The sequence below is a fragment of the Aegilops tauschii genome, chromosome 3 (genome assembly GCF_002575655.3).
Source record: "Aegilops tauschii subsp. strangulata cultivar AL8/78 chromosome 3, Aet v6.0, whole genome shotgun sequence".
Lineage (NCBI taxonomy): Eukaryota > Viridiplantae > Streptophyta > Magnoliopsida > Poales > Poaceae > Aegilops > Aegilops tauschii.
The window spans coordinates 628,907,918-628,926,955 of NC_053037.3; the positions used below are offsets into that span (position 1 = coordinate 628,907,918).

Consider the following 19,038-nt stretch of genomic DNA (forward strand, 5'->3'; position numbering starts at 1 on the left):
CCGCCTGCGTCTTGGTCGCTCCCACCAGCATCACCAAAGCCGAAATCGAGACCAACCTATTTTCATGATTAATCCCATCGAGAAATGTAATTAGTTACTTGACAAAACAGATCATTGATGAACGACCTTAATTAATTACTCCCTCTGGAAACTAATATAGGATCGTTAATATAAGATTGTTCAGATCAATAAAGTAGTGATCTAAACGATTTAGTGATCTCACCGACCCTATATTAGTTTACCGAGGGAGTACTTAGATAGCCAGCTAAATAAAGGGGTTCATTTAGTTACTCGGCGACGATGAAGAAGACTATGAGGATGGTGCTTCGAAGCAGAGCTCCGCGAGGAACCGTTGCGGGTTGCTGGTTGGTCTTGTTGGTAGGGTAGGGGTAGAAGACGGCGCGGTGGCCGATGAGGATGGTGATTAGCAGCGAGATCATCGAGAGGATCCCCATGACCACGCTGAGACGTGAGAACTCGCACATAACATAACCATCTCCGATGACGGTACCAGTTCCAAACTGAGGCTGCAATCGATGGAGGCATCCCGTAGGTTTAGTACTTTCGCAATAATAACCTAATAATCAATACAAGCGAACGAATGAACCAGATGGACAGGACAAGCAATTAACCTTTTTGTTTTCGGCAACGATGCCGAAAACGAAGGCCTTCAAGCCAAAGTAGCAGAGAAGAAGGGCGAGCTTGGACCAAGCTGAAGCCGCCATTGTTGATGCTTGAGGATCGTTGCTTAATTTGTTTTCCTGCTGGGTGCTAAGTAATACCTTAGTAGCTTAATAAACTCTTTTGGATCCATTCGGGGCCTCGTTAGGATTACTATGCTGCTTGCCGGCATTTCTTATTCTTTGTTACGGGGAAATCTATGCATGTACGAATTAGTTATCGCTGCTGCCAAAATCTCAAGGAACGGTATATATGCTTACTATGTGGGTTTTGGTCTTTTTGTTTTTCTTATTTCTCACTAACACAAGGAAAAATAAAATTTATATGATGATGGTGTTCCTCAGCCATGCAAAACTCAATGTTTCGTGTGGAACCAGACACATTGATCGTGCAGCACCATTCAACCGATATGTTTGGCTTGTCGCGGTATTGGAGATCTATTCTGTAAAATATTGTGTAGAATATAAATTCATTCGTTAAAATATAAATATGCGAGAATTGGTTGGAGTAACAGCATTGCAATCTCCGCTTTCCCGCAAAAAAAAATCTCTGCTAACCACGTGATTACATGATGGCTTTCGGAAGCACAGTCCCATATGTTTGTGCAGTAATTTTTTTTGGAGAACAAAAGTTTTTTTCATGGTTTTAGATCATAAGTTTTTTTTTTGAGAACATAAGGGTGGCATTGTTTTTTTTTTTTTTGAGCAAAATAAGGGTAGCATTGTTGGTTGGGCAATATACTCAAGCAAAACAGGCCGAGATGTTTGGTCAGGTGATAAAGAAAAGGCCCATTGCAATTTACAGCTGACCGGGCCCATTGCAATGCAAAACCCATTGCCGTCTGCCTTCTTGTATCGATCGAGGGTTCGAAGACGACGCCACAGCCGCCTCATCACAATCGCTCTATTTGCCTTCCGATTGATCCGGATCCACCGTAGCGCAGCGAGGGCTTGCCGTCGACGACGGACGATCCGATGGAGGACGACCTCTTCTCCGAATACTCCTACGTGGAGCTGCGGACGATTGTCAGGGAGAACCTGGCGAGCTTCCCGGAGGCGGGGGCGCTGAGCCCCACGGAGCTGGAGGCGGCGGTGGCCCGGATCATGTCGCAATCCGACCCCTCAACGCCGGCGCCGTCTCCAGCCGCAGGCATGGTCCGGCTGTCAGACGAGGACATAGCCGCGTTCATGTACCACAGGGAGACGGAGGCCCCCAGCGTCGACGACCTCCCCGGCGGGGTGTTTCCGCCCGGGTGGATCGAGGAGCGTAGGCGGCAGCTAGACGAGCAGTGCCGTCGTTGGCCGGCTGACAAGAGGAAGGCCAGCGGGGACGACTGCCTCCGGGTGCTGCTGGCCAAGATCAGGGTGGACCTTCTCACCAGGGGATACGTTGACGTCCCAGTGGAATTCCTGGAGGCTCAGATGGAGCAAGCGACCACCGGGGATGATGACGCCGGAGTTGCATGCATTGAGGAGGATCGGTGGTCGATGAAGACGATGATGAAGGTCTTGCAAAAGATTATGCACTCTCCAACACCTACATATTATCTTTAAATGTAATTATTTGTGCGTATTTTTGTAGCGCTTGTACAAGTGCATGATCTAACTAATGCAACCAAAAGACCGATCTAACGGAAGAGACTACGCAATACATTTATACGTCAACAACGCTAAGTTGTGCACAGATGGTCAATATATTTTCCCCAGCACTTATGCCTTAGTATATATCCACTAGAGTATATATAGATTTGTCTTGCAAGCTTCACCCAATCTGAAGAAGCACCGTACCCATGCATGCATTATTGCTGCTTTGCCTTCCCAACTATACTATGTGGGATCTTTGATATGTTGCTAAACACAGTAGTAATTAACTTCTTTTTGCTTGCCACCGATTCTTATTCTTCTTCTTTTTGGGTGCGGAAATCACTGTACGTATATATTTGAAGAAGTCAATCAGTAGTGGTAGTATGTGCACTTCATCATGTGGGTTTTATTTGTATTATGTCTTTACTAACAAAATCAAAAGAAAAATATGATGATGCCAGCGGGTCAGTAGAATTGAGAGAAATTCATTATGATTACTGAAACTAACTATTTGTTTGTGTATCAGACTATCAGTTCTTGCATGAACCTTTGTCACATAGACCCCCCCCCCCCCCCCCCCCCCCAAAGGAAATTCCAACAATATCTATTTTCGTCCCCCCACCCCCACCCCATGAATGAATTGTAAATCCAAAATGTTGAAATTGTGTGAATTTTGGAGTTGCAACGAATAAACTTACATCTAAGTTATAAATAAAAAGACAAACTATAATAGACAGATGAAGAATAAATAAAACATGAAATGAGTAAATGAAATAAAAATATAATAAGAATATCATGAAAGAAGATTCTTAATATAAGAAAGTCCAAATATATAGAAATATAATGAGTAAATGTTCAAATTTTGTTTGGTTTACAGTCACATGAATTGCAAATTTGAAACAATGTTCACAACTATAAAAACAAATGTAAGCATGTCAGCTCAAAATTAAAGTCCATCGGATTCTCTCTATCGCCACTCAACAGGGCCCATAGCCCAATATCTCCCTATCCTAGGCCAATGCAAATCAAATTGCGGCAGTTACCAACAGAATTGCGGGTCAGCTAGCATACACACGGGTTTTCCCAACCTTCTTGAAGGCCCCTTCTGGTTTTTTACCTGTATTAAGAACCATTTGGAAGGTTCCGGTGTGGATTTTTCTGGCTTTCACTTATTTTTCCTTTCCCTGCTATTTCTTTTGCCGATTTTCTTTGATTTCTTTTTTATTTTACAAATAGTTTCCTTTTTAAAATGCTAAGAAATTTCAAACCTCATTTGGAATTTTAAAATTTGTTTGTGCTTTCAGAAAATCTTCAAGAGCTTTTCATAAAATGTTCGTGTTTCAACTTTTATTCGGAATTGCAAAAAAATGATCCCATTTTTAAAAATTTGTTCACAGATTAAATAAAATAGGTTAAAAAAATTGTGCTGCTTTTGATCAAATGATACGAAAATTCAATAAATGTTCTGAATTTCCGAAAAAATTCACATTTCCAAATATATTTTTCCAATAAATGTTTGGAAAATCAAAAAAATTGCCAAGCTACAAATTTTGTTCGTATTTTCCCAAAAAAGTTAGAAAATTCATTTTTTTTAATTTTCAAATTGTTCTAACACTTTTCTAAAAATGTTTGCTACAGTAACTATGCCCCGGATAGGTACAGTACCTCGGGTTTGGTTTGCTACAGTTATCGGTTTGCTATAGTGCATCGTTCTTCCACTAGCTGTAGACTCCCGCTCGCTCACTTCACTGCATGCACCAATGGTTGGCCCTGTCGGGAGGCCACCTGTGCGTTTCTCTACCAATATGCCGCAAACAGCGGTAGATAGGACCTCCCCACACACATCGGCAAATTCTACTTGATGCATACAACAAGCACATTCTGGGACATTCCATCGTTCAATCCTTTTGTGTTGCCATTCTGCTATGATTTATTTTTAGTTTTATGTGTGTGCTGAGTTATTTTCAGGTGCAGTTTTCATTTGTTTTTTTTTTTGGTCTTCCTCAATTTTTCTCTTTTTTGTTGTAAGTATTTTTTGTTCCACCTTTTCCTTTTCGGTTTTCAATAGGATTTTTACTGTTCTTCTACTGGATATTTGTTTGTGTTTTCCTTTGTTTTTTCTTTGCTCCATTTTTGTCTATTTCTTTTGTTCTTTCTTTTCTTTCCAGTTTTCAAATATTTTTCTTATCTTTCCATTTTCCATTGTTTATTTCTTTCTTTTTTTAGTTTGTTCCTTTCCCTCTTTATTTCCTTTTTGATTAATAAAAAAACATGTTGGTCTATGTGAGCATACGATTATTTGTGAAGAAAGTACATTGTAACTATGTTTTAAAGCCAGCTGAACATTTTTGAATACATGGTGAATATTGTTTGAACATATCATGAATTTTTTTAAGCCTAGTGAACATAGTGAACACTTTTTTTCAACATGGTGGACTGCTTTTAGTAGATTATATAAAAACTTGTACATGCTGAACATATTTAAAACATGGTGAACATTTTTTTGAAGCCTGATGAACATTTTATTAGATGGTGGACCTTTTTTTTAGTAAATGTAGGGAACAGTGAATCAAATGACAGGCCGACAATTCCACATGAATTAAATAAACTTTGAATGTAGTATACAAAAAACACGAACAAAACCCTCTATCCACGGTACAACATCACTTCCACCAATGTGGTTGGTGGTCCTTATCACTATGTCGCCAAGCTGCCCAACGATGCATAACTTTTTTCCAGATTAAGCATGGGCCCTTGCTCAGATCCGGTAAACTCTTCTTTCATTCATCACTAAGAAAGTACCAGCAGATTGTGCTTTGTGGAGACCCTGGAATGACACCATCCATGAGGGGAATGCAAGGTGTTGACCTGCCAGTTTTCATGTCATATACCATGCCCGGATCCCTACCTCTCTCACCGATCCAGTACACACAATCACCCTTGAGTCCCGGAACACCTTCCGCATATATCGACACTGCATTGTTCCTCCCAACAAACACTGAGTGTCCCCTTAAGTCGGCCACAACGTCCCAACACGGTCGGCGCTGGGGGTCATACCTTAAAACAAATATTTCGTCATGTTCTACACGGCAACGACCCCCTCCTGGCTGCTGCTAAATAACCGTGCAGGCCGCATTCCTCCAGATTTGGTATAGGCACTAGTAGAAAAAGGGGCTTTTACCCCGGTTCATAAGGGCCTTTAGTCCCGGTTCTGGAACCGGGACTAAAGGGTCGTTACTAATGCCCTAGCCCTTTAGTCCCGGTTCTTACACGAACCAGGACTAAAGGCCGTCCACGTGGCCGGTGCGGGGAGCCCAGGCAGGAGGTCCTTTGGTCCCGGTTGGTGCCACCAACCGGGACCAATAGGCATCCACGCGTCAGCCCCTAGCAGGAGCTGAGGTTTTTCTTTTTTTTGAAAGGGGGTGGTTTAGGGGTTTTGGGGGGTTAATTTAGCTGTTTCATATATTGTGTTAGCTAGCTAATTAATAGAGAGAAGTGTCCTCTCTTATCTCCGTGCTTGGTCGACGCTACGTACTATATATGTATGGAGAGGAGTAGACACGCTAGCTAGTAATCAAATGAAGGAAACAGAAGATCATCATGAACATATGCAGACAGAGAGAAGTGATATCGACCACCTCTCCTTCTCCGAGATATTGGTCGAACAACAAGTTCTCGTATATCTATCCGACACTACCGGCTACATATATACAATAATTATCTCTTACAATACAATCTCCTAATTATATTGTAGGAACACAGGGTCCACATAGTATTCTCCGTTTTCAGCGATCACGTGGTCAAGGAAGAATGCCGCCAATTCCTCTTGAATTCCTCGCATACGATCTTCTGCTAGGAGTTGATCCCGCTTCCGAAAAATCTAATTTGAAGAAGGGGGTCAATACATATATATATGAATAAATGAAACTCAACACAAATGATGGTAATAAAATAAAATTGTGAATATTATTGCTTACGCACTTCATATTGTTCTTCAGTGTAGCCCCGCTCACAGGTATGGTAGCGGATGGACTCGCAAACGTAGTATCCACAGTAATTATTCCCGGGTTGCTGCCACAACCACTTTACAAGAAATAGAGGTCAATCAAACTGATAAGCAAGCATGCTAAATGGTATTGATCAAACTAGCGCTTGAATCACTAGGAGATGCGCGGAACATGCTACTATAGTACTTACTTTCGGGTGTCTAAATTGCAGCTGGTTCGGCAGTCCCGGGGCTTTTGAGGTGAATTTTCTCCAAACCCTGCCAGACAAAGAAAACAATTACTTGATATCAGGAAATGAACAAAGTTGCTGATATGGTGGATAATGATCGATTTAACTTACTTCTGGAGCATTTGAGTCATGTTTGCATTGTCCTGGGGATCTTTTCGTCTCGAGTCTAAGACGGTTACTACTCCCGGCTCAAGCTTAATCTCTAGGAGAATATAGTGGAAGCTGCGCATGCATGCATAAGTCATCAATTACATTACCATAACCTGGACTAATAAGGGAAACCGAATATGCAGAAGACAATAACACTCACTTGAAGTTGTAAGGAAAGAGTATTATATCTTTGTTTTGATTTAATACCAACGATTGTAGCAAGTTGGCCTCGGCTTCTTTGGGATGTTTTTCAACCGTATATGCATCTATGAGATTTGTGTTGATGAACCCAATATCACTGATTTGTCTTTTCTTCAATTCGGCGATCTTCAATCTGCATAATATAGTGAGGATAAGTATAAATACATGCAATGAAAGAACTGACCTATATAGAGAGACTTAATGACAGAAGTAGTACTACTTACAGACAGTAGCAAGTGATCGTTGTTTTATCGAGGGACTTTAGATTATAAAACTGGAAGAAATCCTCAAATGGAACATTCAGCAGTTCAATTCCAACGAGGTCATGCTCCGGTTTAACTCTCAGCGTCAAAGTACTCATCCCATCAGACTCTCTGTAGGTTTTCATGTACCAATCATGTAGTCTTCGCATCATCATGCTTAGAGATCTGACATCTTTGACGAGAGGCTTCTCGTAATGGTATTTGTGGTTGTCCACCTCCATGATTTCATAATGTACATCGTCGGGCAGGTAATCTCCAAGATTGCTATAACCAGGCACCATACCCAGATCATTAGCGACGATGTCTTTTGACACCTTGAGCGGGGGGCACAATTGGTTCGCTTGTTCGCCGAGCTGGGGAATTTTTTTCCCAGCTCATCGTTCTTTCATCCTTTTATCACTGACAGTACTTCCCGACCGCTCCGCTTCGGCATATGCCTTTCCAAGAACGCGCTCATAGTTGCCTCTTGGCGCAGACTTTGGTGGTTTTGTCAGGGCGGCCAGAGTGCGCTTTTCTTTCACCGGATCTACCTTCTCCTCCGGAGGTGGATGTTTCTTTGCTTTGACCCCTTCAAAGAAGTTCTTCACTTCGGCTCGCACGATCTTCGCGTTCTCCTCCTCGGTTCTCTCATATGGTAACTTCTCTGGAGTCTTCAGAGAAGGACCGAATCTGTATTGCCTCCCGCCTCTGGCAGCTGTACTGCTAGACGCCGGCAGAGCAGACGGAGCGGCTGCGGCTGTCTTCTTTCCTTGCTTACGAGGCGGAGGAGAAGGACTACGACGCGCCGGAGCAGCCGCAGCGGCGGCAGGTCTCTTCCGCCCTTGCTGACGAGGCGGAGAAGGAGGAGGCTGGCTGCCCTGGCGCGCCGGCGCTGGCGGAGAAGGAGGCGGAGTGCCGCCACGCGCCGGAGAAGGAGGCTGAGTGCCCTGATCACTCGCCGGAGGAGTAGGCGGAGGAGGAGGCGGAGTGCCCTTACTCGCCGGAGCCGTCCAGTTCGGAAGCTTGATGAGCTCCTTCCGCCATAGGCATGGAGTCTTCAGAGCTAAACCCAGCCGAGTCTCCCCTTCACCGGTAGGGTGGTCAAGCTGGAGGTCCTCAAATCCCTCCGTATTTCATCCACCATCACCCTAGCATATCCTTCTGGAATCGGCCGGTGGTGGTAGGTTGCGCCGGGTTCAGTAGGTAAAACAGAGCCAACGGCCACCTTGACTTTCAAGTTCTGCCATTCCGCCATAAGGTGGCAATGTTGAGACTCCGTGATAGCATCCACGGGGTAGCTAGGAGTAGCCGCATGCTCCAGCTGAGGCAGCTCGGTGGAAGCCACGCTGCTTCTACGCTGAGATGGCGGTGTAGCTTCGGGGGCAGTTTCGGCATCTCTATTGCCGTCTCGTTCCTCTAGCACTTGAACCCTTTCGTGCAGACGCTGAATTTGGATTTGCTCCACTTTTTTCCTCCTCTCCTGGGTTTTTTAACCGCCCGCGTCCGGAAAACCAGCCTTCCACGGAACGGAGCCTGGCGTGCCTCGTGTCCGTCCAGGGTGCTCAGGATTCTCGAGGGCCATTGTGAGCTCGTCGTTCTCTCTGTCTGGAACGAACGTCCCTTGCTGCGCTGCATCGATATAGTGCTTAAGCTTCTTGACGGGTATTGCAAGTTGCTCGTCCGTCCAACGACACCTCCCTGATACAGGGTCCAAGGTTCCGCCAGCCCCGAAGAACCAAGTCCGGCAACGGTCTGGCCAGTTCAATGTCTCTGGTTCGATCCCTTTATCAAGCAGATCCCTCTCAGACTTGGCCCACTTAGGCCGGGCTTTGAGGTAGCCACCTGACCCCGTGCGATGGTGAAGCTTCTTCTTCGCAGCATTCTGCTTGTTTGTCGCTGACATCTTCTTACTCTTTTCCGATGTCTTGTGGGCCACTAATGCGGGCCAGTGATCTCTGATCTTCTCATACCGGTCGACGAATTCTGGTGTCTCTTCTTTGTCGACAAAAGTTTTCAGCTCATTCTTCCACCTCCTGAATAGGTCTGCCATCTTCTTAAGAGCATGAGACTTGATTAATTGCTCTATAACTGGCTTCTCCGGATCCTCCTCTGGCGGTAGGGTGAAATTTGCCTTCGGCTCAGTCCAAAGATCATCTTTCTGCATATCATTGACATAAGACACCTCAGGGTCTTCCTTCTTAGGCTTATACCATTGGTGGATGCTGATCGGGATCTTGTCCCTAACTAGAACCCCGCACTGAGCCGCAAAAGCATCCTTTGTCCGGAGGGGTTCAATCGGTTGGCCATCGCGCGCGATTGCTGTGATCTCAAACCTTTCATCCAAGCGCAACTTTCTCTTCGGGCCTCGTCTCTTTACCGCAGTTGTGCTCGATCCGGAGGGCTAGAAAAAAAAAGAAAGACGAGTGTTAATTAATATCTGTACATACCAAAACAATGAATGCATCAATTAGCTAGTCAGCACAGGCTTAACTAATATATTTACCTGGCCGGACTCTGTTCGGTCACCGGAGCCGTCACCACGGGCTCCTTCTTGCACTAGCATTGGGTCACCGGAGCGTCATAATCATGTCTTTCCTCCTCCACTCTTCGATCACCGCAGCCTGCTTCTTCACCCTGTTCTTCCAGACCATCATTGTCGTTAAGATACGACAAGATATCACCTCCGGCTAAGATTATGTCCCCCAACACATCTTCTGCTTGCTCATCTTGTCCGTGCTCCATTGTTTCTGCAAATATTACAACATGGCAATTATTACACAAACATGACAGCAGGTGGATATATTAGTGCAAACGTAGACCTAGCTTATTCCGGGTTTGGGGTGGCCTAGGCAACGCTTCAAGGGTAGGGGCGCGGCGGGAGGGGGTAGGAGACCGACATCGTTTTTTTCTAGGGTTTGGGTGTCCTCGAGAGTTTTGGTCGAGTGAGAGGGCCGGGGGGTGCTCCCGTGGTATAAGTTATCACGGTCGAGAGGGGGTATACATATCGACCGTCCATCATGTCGAAGTTATCTGGGAGGGAGTTATATATATCGACAACGACGACATACATACATGGGAAAATAATGTTATCGGGGAGGGGGTATATATCGACCCCCCCCCCACGTGTTGAAGTTATCGGGAGGGGGTTTTATATCGACAACGACGACATACATACACGGGAAAATAATGTTATCGAGGAGGGGGTATATCGACCCCCCCTCGTGTTGAAGTTATCGGGAGGGGGTAATATCGACAACGACAACATACATACACGGGAAAATAATGTTATCGGGGAGGGGGTATATCGACCCCCCCCCCACGTGTTGAAGTTATCAGGAGGGGGTTATATCGACAACGACGACATATATACACGGGAAAATAATGTTATCGGGGAGGGGGTATATCGACCCCCCCTCGTGTTGAAGTTATCGGGAGGGGTATATATCGACGACGACAGACCCGATAAAACATAAGAAAACGAAGAAGAAATAAAAAGAGGAGAGAAGAAGAAAGGAATAGAGGAGAGGATTGAAGAAAAAAAAAGAAGAAAAAAAAGAGGAGAAGAAGAAAGGAATAGAGGAGAAGAAGAAAAAATAGAATATTTTCTATTTCTTCTTCTTCTCCTCTATTCCTTTCTTCTTCTCCTCTTCTTTTTCTTCTTTTTTCCTCTTCTTATTTATATCTCCTCTTCTTCCTCTCCTCTTCTTCTTTCTTTCCTCTTCTTATTTTCTTCTTTCCTATCCTTCTTTTTCTTCTTCTTCCCTTCCTAGCTAGATATATAAAACTTTTCTAAAATTGTAACTTTTGCATATATAAAACTTTTCCATGTGGATCATCATTTCTCATATATATCGAATATATATCCATTGTCATATATAAAAACTTTCTATATATGAACAAAAAACTTTCTATGAACAAAAAAACATTTTTGACATATATATTCATACATTTTGAACATCTACATACATACAATTTTTTTTTTGTTCACATATACATTATAGCCACATACACATATACATCACATATGAACAAAAAATTAAACTAATAAAAATAAAAAAACAGAGCCGGGGCGGCGGCTCTCACAGCGGGGGCGACTAGGACGATGGCGAGGGCGGGGGCGGGGGCGGCGAGGGCGCCGGCGCACGGGGCCGGGACGGGGTGGGGCGGCGAGGGCGGCGGCGAGCACGCGCGGGCCGGGCAGGGGGGCTCGGGGCGCCGAGGCGGCGCGCGCGAGCAGGGGAGCACGAGGCGGGGCGGCGCGTGGGGGCAGGGCGACGGCGATGAGCACCGGGCGGCGACCCGTCGAGGCAAGGGCGCGGGGCGACGGCGATGAGGAGCGGGCGGCGACGGCGAGCACGGGCAGCCTGGCGGCGTCGGGGGCAACTGGCGAGGTATGTCGAAAATTTCCGAAGTGTGGACTTATATAGCAAAGCCTTTAGTCCCGGTTCGTGGCACCAACCGGGACTAAAGGTGGGCATTAGTCCCGGTTGGTGCCACCAACCGGGACCAAAGGCCTCTTTTCAGCAGCCCAAAGGGCGGGAAGAGGCGGCCTTTGGTCCCGGTTGGTGGCACCAACCGGGACTAAAGGGGGGGCATTGGTCCCGGTTGGTGCCACAAACCGGGACCAAAGTTCTTGCGCTGCCCGCGGCCAAAAGTTTAGTCCCACCTCGCTAGTTGAGAGGGGCTCGGAGTGGTTTATAAGCTCCACTGCGGCTGCCCTCTCGAGCTCCTCTCAAATGCAGGCTTACGGGCCTAATGTCACACTGTGCTGTCTGTTGGCCTATTGGGCCTTCTGCGGGCCTGAATCCTGGCCCAGGTTGGGTTTCTAGTCGTATTCAGGCCGTGGTGGCCCAATAGGTGGCATTTTTTAAATTTTTTGCATTATTTATTTTCTTTTGTTTTTTGCTTTATTTTTTAATTCTTTTTGCTTTTAGGTCAGCAAAATTATAAACTGTCTGTTAGTGCCATTAGTTTTAGAAAACATATAAACTTTCTATTAGTGCCATTAGTTCTTTATGAAAATTCTTTTTGCTGTATTTAGTTTTTTTATTTTCTTTTTTGCTATATTTATTTTGTTTTATTTCTACTTACAACAAAAAACTTATTTATTTTATTTTATTTTGTTTCTAATTACTTATTTATTTTACTTATGATAATTCTTTCTGCTATTAAAGTTTCTATCAAAAAAAGTTCTTTATGAAAATTCTTTTTGCTTTTAATGATTAAAAATAAAAAAGAGGCGCAATGCGCGTTGATTTGCTTCAAGCCTTTCGGAATAGTGTAGACTGCACTGCACATAGCTCGATGCAGTCTACCTTATTCCTCAAGGCTTGAAGCTAAGCAACGTGAGCATTGCGCCTCTTCTTCATCGTCTCTGCACTCAGGGCTTATAAACCGCTCCTAGTGCCTCTCAGCTAGCGAGGTGGGACTAAAAAACTGCTTAGCTAGTAAGAAACTCTAGTACCGGTTCGTGCCACGAACAGGTACTAAAGGTGCTCGTGGGGCCACAGCCTCATTAGTACCGGTTCGTGGCACCAACAGGGACCAAAGGGTGGAATTGGTCCCGGTTCGTGCCACCAACCGGGACCAATGACCTTGCACAGCGGCGTGGTGGTGAGTTTAGTCCCACCTCGCTAGCTAAGAGAGAGCCGCACCTGTTTATAAGGTGCGGTGCGCCTGAGCTGTCGAGCTCCTCTCTAAAGCAGGCTTACGGGCCTAACCTCTCTGCACTCAGGGCTTATAAAGCATTTCAAATGAACTCTGAAAAGGTTGAAAGTTGGCATGGTATCATCATTTCATCCACATAGCATGTGCAAGAAAGTTGAGAGGGTTACGGCAAAAACTAGATGCACTTCTTGTACAAAACGGACAATGGTATCATACTCGTCTATTACAAAGTTGGCATGCTATCATCATAATAGTTGCGGGAGAAAGTCTTCACTTTTTCTTCGCTTGTGTCATTTGCTTATTGCGCCATAACCATGGATAATCTTCATCGTTTATCAGGATGCTTGGGTCAGCCTTGACTTTGAAGGGAGGAATTTCATGAAACTTTTCATAATCTTCAGACATGTCTGTCTTGCCCTCCACTCCCACAATGTCCCTTTTTTCCTGAAAGAACTATGTGCCGCTTTGGCTCATCGTATGATGTATTCGCTTCCTTATCTTTTCTTTTCCTCGGTCTGGTAGACATGTCCTTCACATAGATAACCTGTGCCACATCATTGGCTAGGACGAACGGTTCGTCAGTGTACCCAAGATTGTTCAGATCCACTATTGTCATTCCGTACTGTGGGTCTACCTGTACCCCGTCTCCTGACAGATTGACCCATTTGCACTTAAACAAAGGGACCTTAAAATCATGTCCGTAGTCAAGTTCCCATATGTCCATTATGTAACCATAATATGTGTCCTTTCCCCTCTCGGTTGCTGCATCAAAGCGGACACCGCTGTTTTGGTTGGTGCTCTTTTGATCTTGGGCGATCGTGTAAAATGTATTCCCATTTATCTCGTATCCTTTGTAAGTCAATACAGTCGAAGATGGTCCCCTGGACAACGAGTACAACTCATCACAAACAGTGGTGTCACCTCTGAGACGTGTTTCCAACCAACTGCTGAAAGTCCTGATGTGTTCACATGTAATCCAGTCGTCACACTGCTCCGGGTGTTTGGAGCGCAGACTGTTCTTGTGTTCATCGACATACGGGGTCACCAAGGTAGAGTTCTGTAGAACTGTGTAGTGTGCTTCAGACCAAGAATATCCGTCCCTGCATATTATTGAGTTCCCCCCTCCAAGCGTGCCTTTTCCAGTCAGTCTCCCCTCATACCGCGATTTAGGGAGACCTATCTTCTTAAGGCCAAGAATGAAGTCAACACAAAACCCAATGACATCCTCTGTTTGATGGCCCATGGAGATGCTTCCTTCTGGCCTAGCGCGGTTACGGACATATTTCTTTAGGACTCCCATGAACCTCTCAAAGGGGAACATATTGTGTAGAAATACGGGCCCCAGAATGACAATCTCGTCGACTAGATGAACTAGGACGTGCGTCATGATATTGAAGAAGGATGGTGGGAACACCAGCTCGAAACTGACAAGACATTGCGCCACATCACTCCTTAGCCTTGGTATGATTTCTGGATCGATCACCTTCTGGGAGATTGCATTGAGGAAATGCACATAGCTTCACAATGGCTAATCGGACGTTTTTCGGTAGAAGCCCCCTCAATGCAACCGGAAGAAGTTGCGTCATAATCACGTGGCAGTCATGAGACTTTAGGTTCTAGAACTTTTACTCTGGCATATTTATTATTCCCTTTATATTCGACGAGAAGCCAGTCGGGACCTTCATACTGAGCAGGCATTCAAAGAAGATTTCTTTCTCTTCTTTCGTAAGAGCGTAGCTGGCAGGACCTTCATACTGCTTCGGAGGCATGCCGTCTTTTTCGTGCAAACGTTGCAGGTCCTCCCGTGCCTCAGGTGTATCTTTTGTCTTCCCATACACGCCCAAGAAGCCTAGCAGGTTCACGCAAAGGTTCTTCGTCACGTGCATCACGTCGATTGAAGAGCGGACCTCTAGCTCTTTCCAGTAGGGTAGGTCCCAAAATATAGATTTCTTCTTCCACATGGGTGCGTGTCCCTCAACGTCATTCGGAACAGCTAGTCCGCCGGGACCCTTTCCAAAGATTACGTGTAAATCATTGACCATAGCAAGTACGTGATCACCGGTACGCATGGCGGGCTTCTTCCGGTGATCTGCCTCGCCTTTGAAATGCTTGCCTTTCTTTCGACATTGATGGTTGGTCGGAAGAAATCGACGATGGCCCAGGTACACATTCTTCCTGCTTTTGTCCAGGTATATACTTTCAGTGTCATCTAAACAGTGCGTGCATGCGTGGTATCCCTTGTTTGTCTGTCCTGAAAGGTTACTGAGAGCGGGCCAATCGTTGATGGTTACAAACAGCAACGCGTGCAGGTTAAATTCCTCCTGTTTGTGCTCATCCCACGTACGTACACCGTTTCCATTCCACAGCTGTAAAAGTTCTTCAACTAATGGACTTAGGTACACATCAATGTCGTTGCCGGGTTGCTTAGGGCCTTGGATGAGAACTGGCATCATAATGAACTTCCGCTTCATGCACATCCAAGGAGGAAGGTTATACATACATAGAGTCACGGGCCAGGTGCTGTGATTGCTGCTCTGCTCCCCGAAAGGATTAATGCCATCCGCGCTTAAACCAAACCATACGTTCCTTGGGTCAGCTGCAAACTCAGCCCAGTACTTTCTCTCGATTTTTCTCCACTGCGACCCGTCAGCGGGTGCTCTCAACTTCCCGTCTTTCTTACGGTCCTCACTGTGCCATCGCATCAACTTGGCATGCTCTTCGTTTCTGAACAGACGTTTCAACCGTGGTATTATAGGAGCATACCACATCACCTTCGCAGGAACCCTCTTCCTGGGGGGCTCGCCGTCAACATCACCAGGGTCATCTCGTCTCATCTTATACCGCAATGCACCGCATACCGGGCATGCGTTCAGATCCTTGTACGCACCGCGGTAGAGGAGGCAGTCATTAGGGCATGCATGTATCTTCTGCACCTCCAATCCTAGAGGGCATACGACCTTCTTTGCTGCGTATGTACTGTCGGGCAATTCGTTATCCTTTGGAAGCTTCTTCTTCAATATTTTCAATAGCTTCTCAAATCCTTTGTCAGGCACAGCATTCTCTGCCTTCCACTGCAGCAATTCCAGTACGGTACCGAGCTTTGTGTTGCCATCTTCGCAATTGGGGTACAACCTTTTTTTGTGATCCTCTAACATGCGATCGAACTTCAGCTTCTCCTTTTGACTTTCGCATTGCGTCCTTGCATCGACAATGACCCGGCGGAGATCATCATCATCGGGCACTGATTCCTCTTCATCTTCAGCAGCTTCCCCCCTTGCAGCATCATTGGGCACATCGTCCTGTTCCTCTTGATCTTCAGCAACTTCCCCCGTTGCAGCATCACCGTATTCAGGGGGCACATAGTTGTCATCGTCCTCTTCTTCTTCGCCGTCTTCCATCATAACCCCCATTTCTCCGTGCCTCGTCCAAACATTATAGTGTGGCATGAAACCCTTGTAAAGCAGGTGGGTATGAAGGATTTTCCGGTCAGAGTAAGACTTCGTATTCCCACATGTAGGGCATGGACAATACATAAAACCATTCTGCTTGTTTGCCTCAGCCACTTCGAGAAAATCATGCACGCCCTTAATGTACTCGGAGATGTGTCTGTCACTGTACATCCATTGCCGGTTCATCTGCGTGCATTATATATAATTAAGTGTGTCAAAAACCATTACAGAACATCATGAATAGATAATTAAGTGACCAAATTAATAGAAGTTCATCATCACATTAGAACCAAAGTACATACATAGTTCTCATCTAACAACATATATATAGCTCTCCAGAGCATCTAATTAATTAAACCATACATTGAAACTATGTAAAACATTTCAATGCGAAAACAAATGCGATCATAATCGCAACCAAGGTAACAATTGATCCAACGGCATAATGATACCAACCTCGGTATGAATGGCATATTTTCTAATCTTTCTAATCTTCAAGCGCATTGCATCCATCTTGATCTTGTGATCATCGACGACATCCGCAACATGCAACTCCAATATCATCTTCTCCTCCTCAATTTTTTTATTTTTTCCTTCAAGTAATTGTTTTCTTCTTCAACTAAATTTAACCTCTCGACAGTAGGGTCGGTTAGAATTTCCGGTTCAACCACCTCCTAGATAAATAAAATCTATGTCACGCTGGTCGGTATATTTGTCATAAACAATAAATGAATCAAATAGTTATAAAAAGATAATATATACCACATCCGAATCATAGACAGGACGAGGGCCGACGGGGGCGGGTACCAAAACCATCGCACTATGTAATAAGAAGGAATAAAATAGTAAGAAAATTAGACAAGTATCTATCTAAAGTAAGAATTTTTTTTCTTTCAAAAAGAAGATAAGAACAAGAGGCTCACCACGGTGTTGCCGGCGACGAGATCGGCGCGGGCGGTCGACGGCGGTGAAGACGGGAATGGGACGTGACGGGCCGCTAAACCTAGACAAATCTCGAGGAAAATGGAGCTTTGAGGTCGAGCTTCGAGAGGACAAAGCTTAACTAGTGTGGCTCGGGCATTTCATCGAACACCTCATGTGCATAGGAGGTGAGTTAGAGCACCACAAAGCCCTCCCCTCGCCGTCCAGAGAAAAACAGAGCACTGGAGTGCTCTGCTCGCGGGCGAGGGGTATATATAGGCACCTCATTGGTCCCGGTTCGTGGCATGAACCGGTACTAAATCCGGGCCTTCTGTCCCGGTTCATGCCAAGAACCGGGACAAATGGTTGTGGGCCAGGAGCGAGGACCATTAGTCCTGGTTCATGGCTCGAACCGGGACAAATGGTTCCATACGAACCGGGACCAATGCCCACGAGGCCCCGGCCGGCCCCCTGGGCTCACGAACCGGGACGAATGCCCCTATGGGTCCCGGTTCGTGACTGAACCGGGGCTAATGTGAAAACTGCCCTGTGACCTATGCCCTGTTTTCTACTAGTGAGGTTACCATCGCAGAACACAAGGTTATTAACACTAGTGAAAGTCGAGATTGTATTATATGGCGGGGCGAAACTAGTGGCGGCATCGAACAGTAGGTTGCTTCCCACAGACGATAACAATGTCTCTACAGTAGCCAGCGCATTTAGATCCGGTCCTGTCCCATACATCTGCATGATTCGCTTGTTGTGCACTATATGACGTGCTAATGTGTGGACCTCGAGGATGACAGGTTCCCGGCGGCGGCGCTGTGGCAGGTGGAGCACGTGGACATCTCCAAACCGAGTGAGGCAGTAGACCATACCATTTCTGTGGTAGAGGAGGTCAGCGATCTGGTCTCCAGCGGCGAGGCGGATGGGGTCGAGGACGGCCCACCTCCTGGCCCCAACGGTGACGTAGGCAAGCCTATTGATGTCACATATCACGGCGGCTAGGAAGTCATCAGTGGTGGGGTTGGGCGCAAAGACCATCTTGGAGACGAGGCGGCTGTCGTAGATCAGCGAGGGCAGGAGGATCTCGGCGGCCATGACGGGGTGGAAGAGGCTAAGCAGACTATGACCACCGTCGATGCAGACGGAGAGGGCAAGCCATCCGCCACAGCAGCCAAGACAGGTCCTAACCGAGGGGATTGTGGTGAGGTTGAACGAGCGGCACGCGGCGGGGCAGAGCTTGCCTGAAGGGATGGGATTAAGCCCGAAGGAGCGACGCGTGGGGATCGAGGCTGCAGTGGTACGACGCTTGATGACGGTGGTGATGTAGCGCTTGGTGGGGTCGTCGCCGTGGTCCACGAGCAACGGCGGAGATGGTGGTGTGAGCGCGGAACGCCAAGTCGGGCAGGTTCCCCGCGCACTCGCGTAGCACTTGAGGTCGTCAAGTCCGTCGGCGATGCGGCAGACAAGCTCTGGCGGCAGATCTGCCCAGGACATGGCAGGGCAAGGATTTTGGCGAGGTTGGGGAATTTCTTAATAAAAAACGAGGGGCTTTCGCTGCCACACAAAAAGAAACAAAAGAGAGAAGCTGAGTGCCCTGGCCTATGATGAAAATCTTTTAAAGCGTCTGACTGAGCCACGGAAACGTGCATGCAGAAATTGCGGTAACAGTTGTATATATAATTTAATTAATGCATCCAGAAGTCGTGATTTCCGTCCACCAAATTAATATAGAATTTAATTAATGCTTCCACAAATTACGTAAAATACTCAAATGTTTTTCCTTGGTAAATCGTGATTTCTTACTTTCTTTGTTGTTATTTTTGGTAAGTCGTGATTGCTTGAACATAGACATATGCCCCATCGGTCCCACATTAGCTGGCTCGAATTTTAGTACTAAATAAA

At 46.0% G+C, this 19,038-nt stretch overlaps 1 protein-coding gene and 1 pseudogene across 1 annotated transcript; both read right to left on the reverse strand.

Annotated features, from left to right (window-relative positions):
• Positions 1-287: 287 nt before the first annotated feature.
• LOC109786162 (uncharacterized) lies at positions 288-725 on the reverse strand. Its single transcript, XM_020345049.3, has 2 exons — positions 633-725; positions 288-527 (listed from the first exon to the last, which is right to left on the reverse strand). Exons 1-2 carry the CDS (start codon positions 723-725, stop codon positions 288-290), a joined length of 333 nt encoding a protein of 110 aa, XP_020200638.3.
• A 3,475-nt stretch (positions 726-4,200) lies between these two features.
• LOC109787072 (uncharacterized) lies at positions 4,201-18,630 on the reverse strand (annotated as a pseudogene).
• Positions 18,631-19,038: the final 408 nt, after the last annotated feature.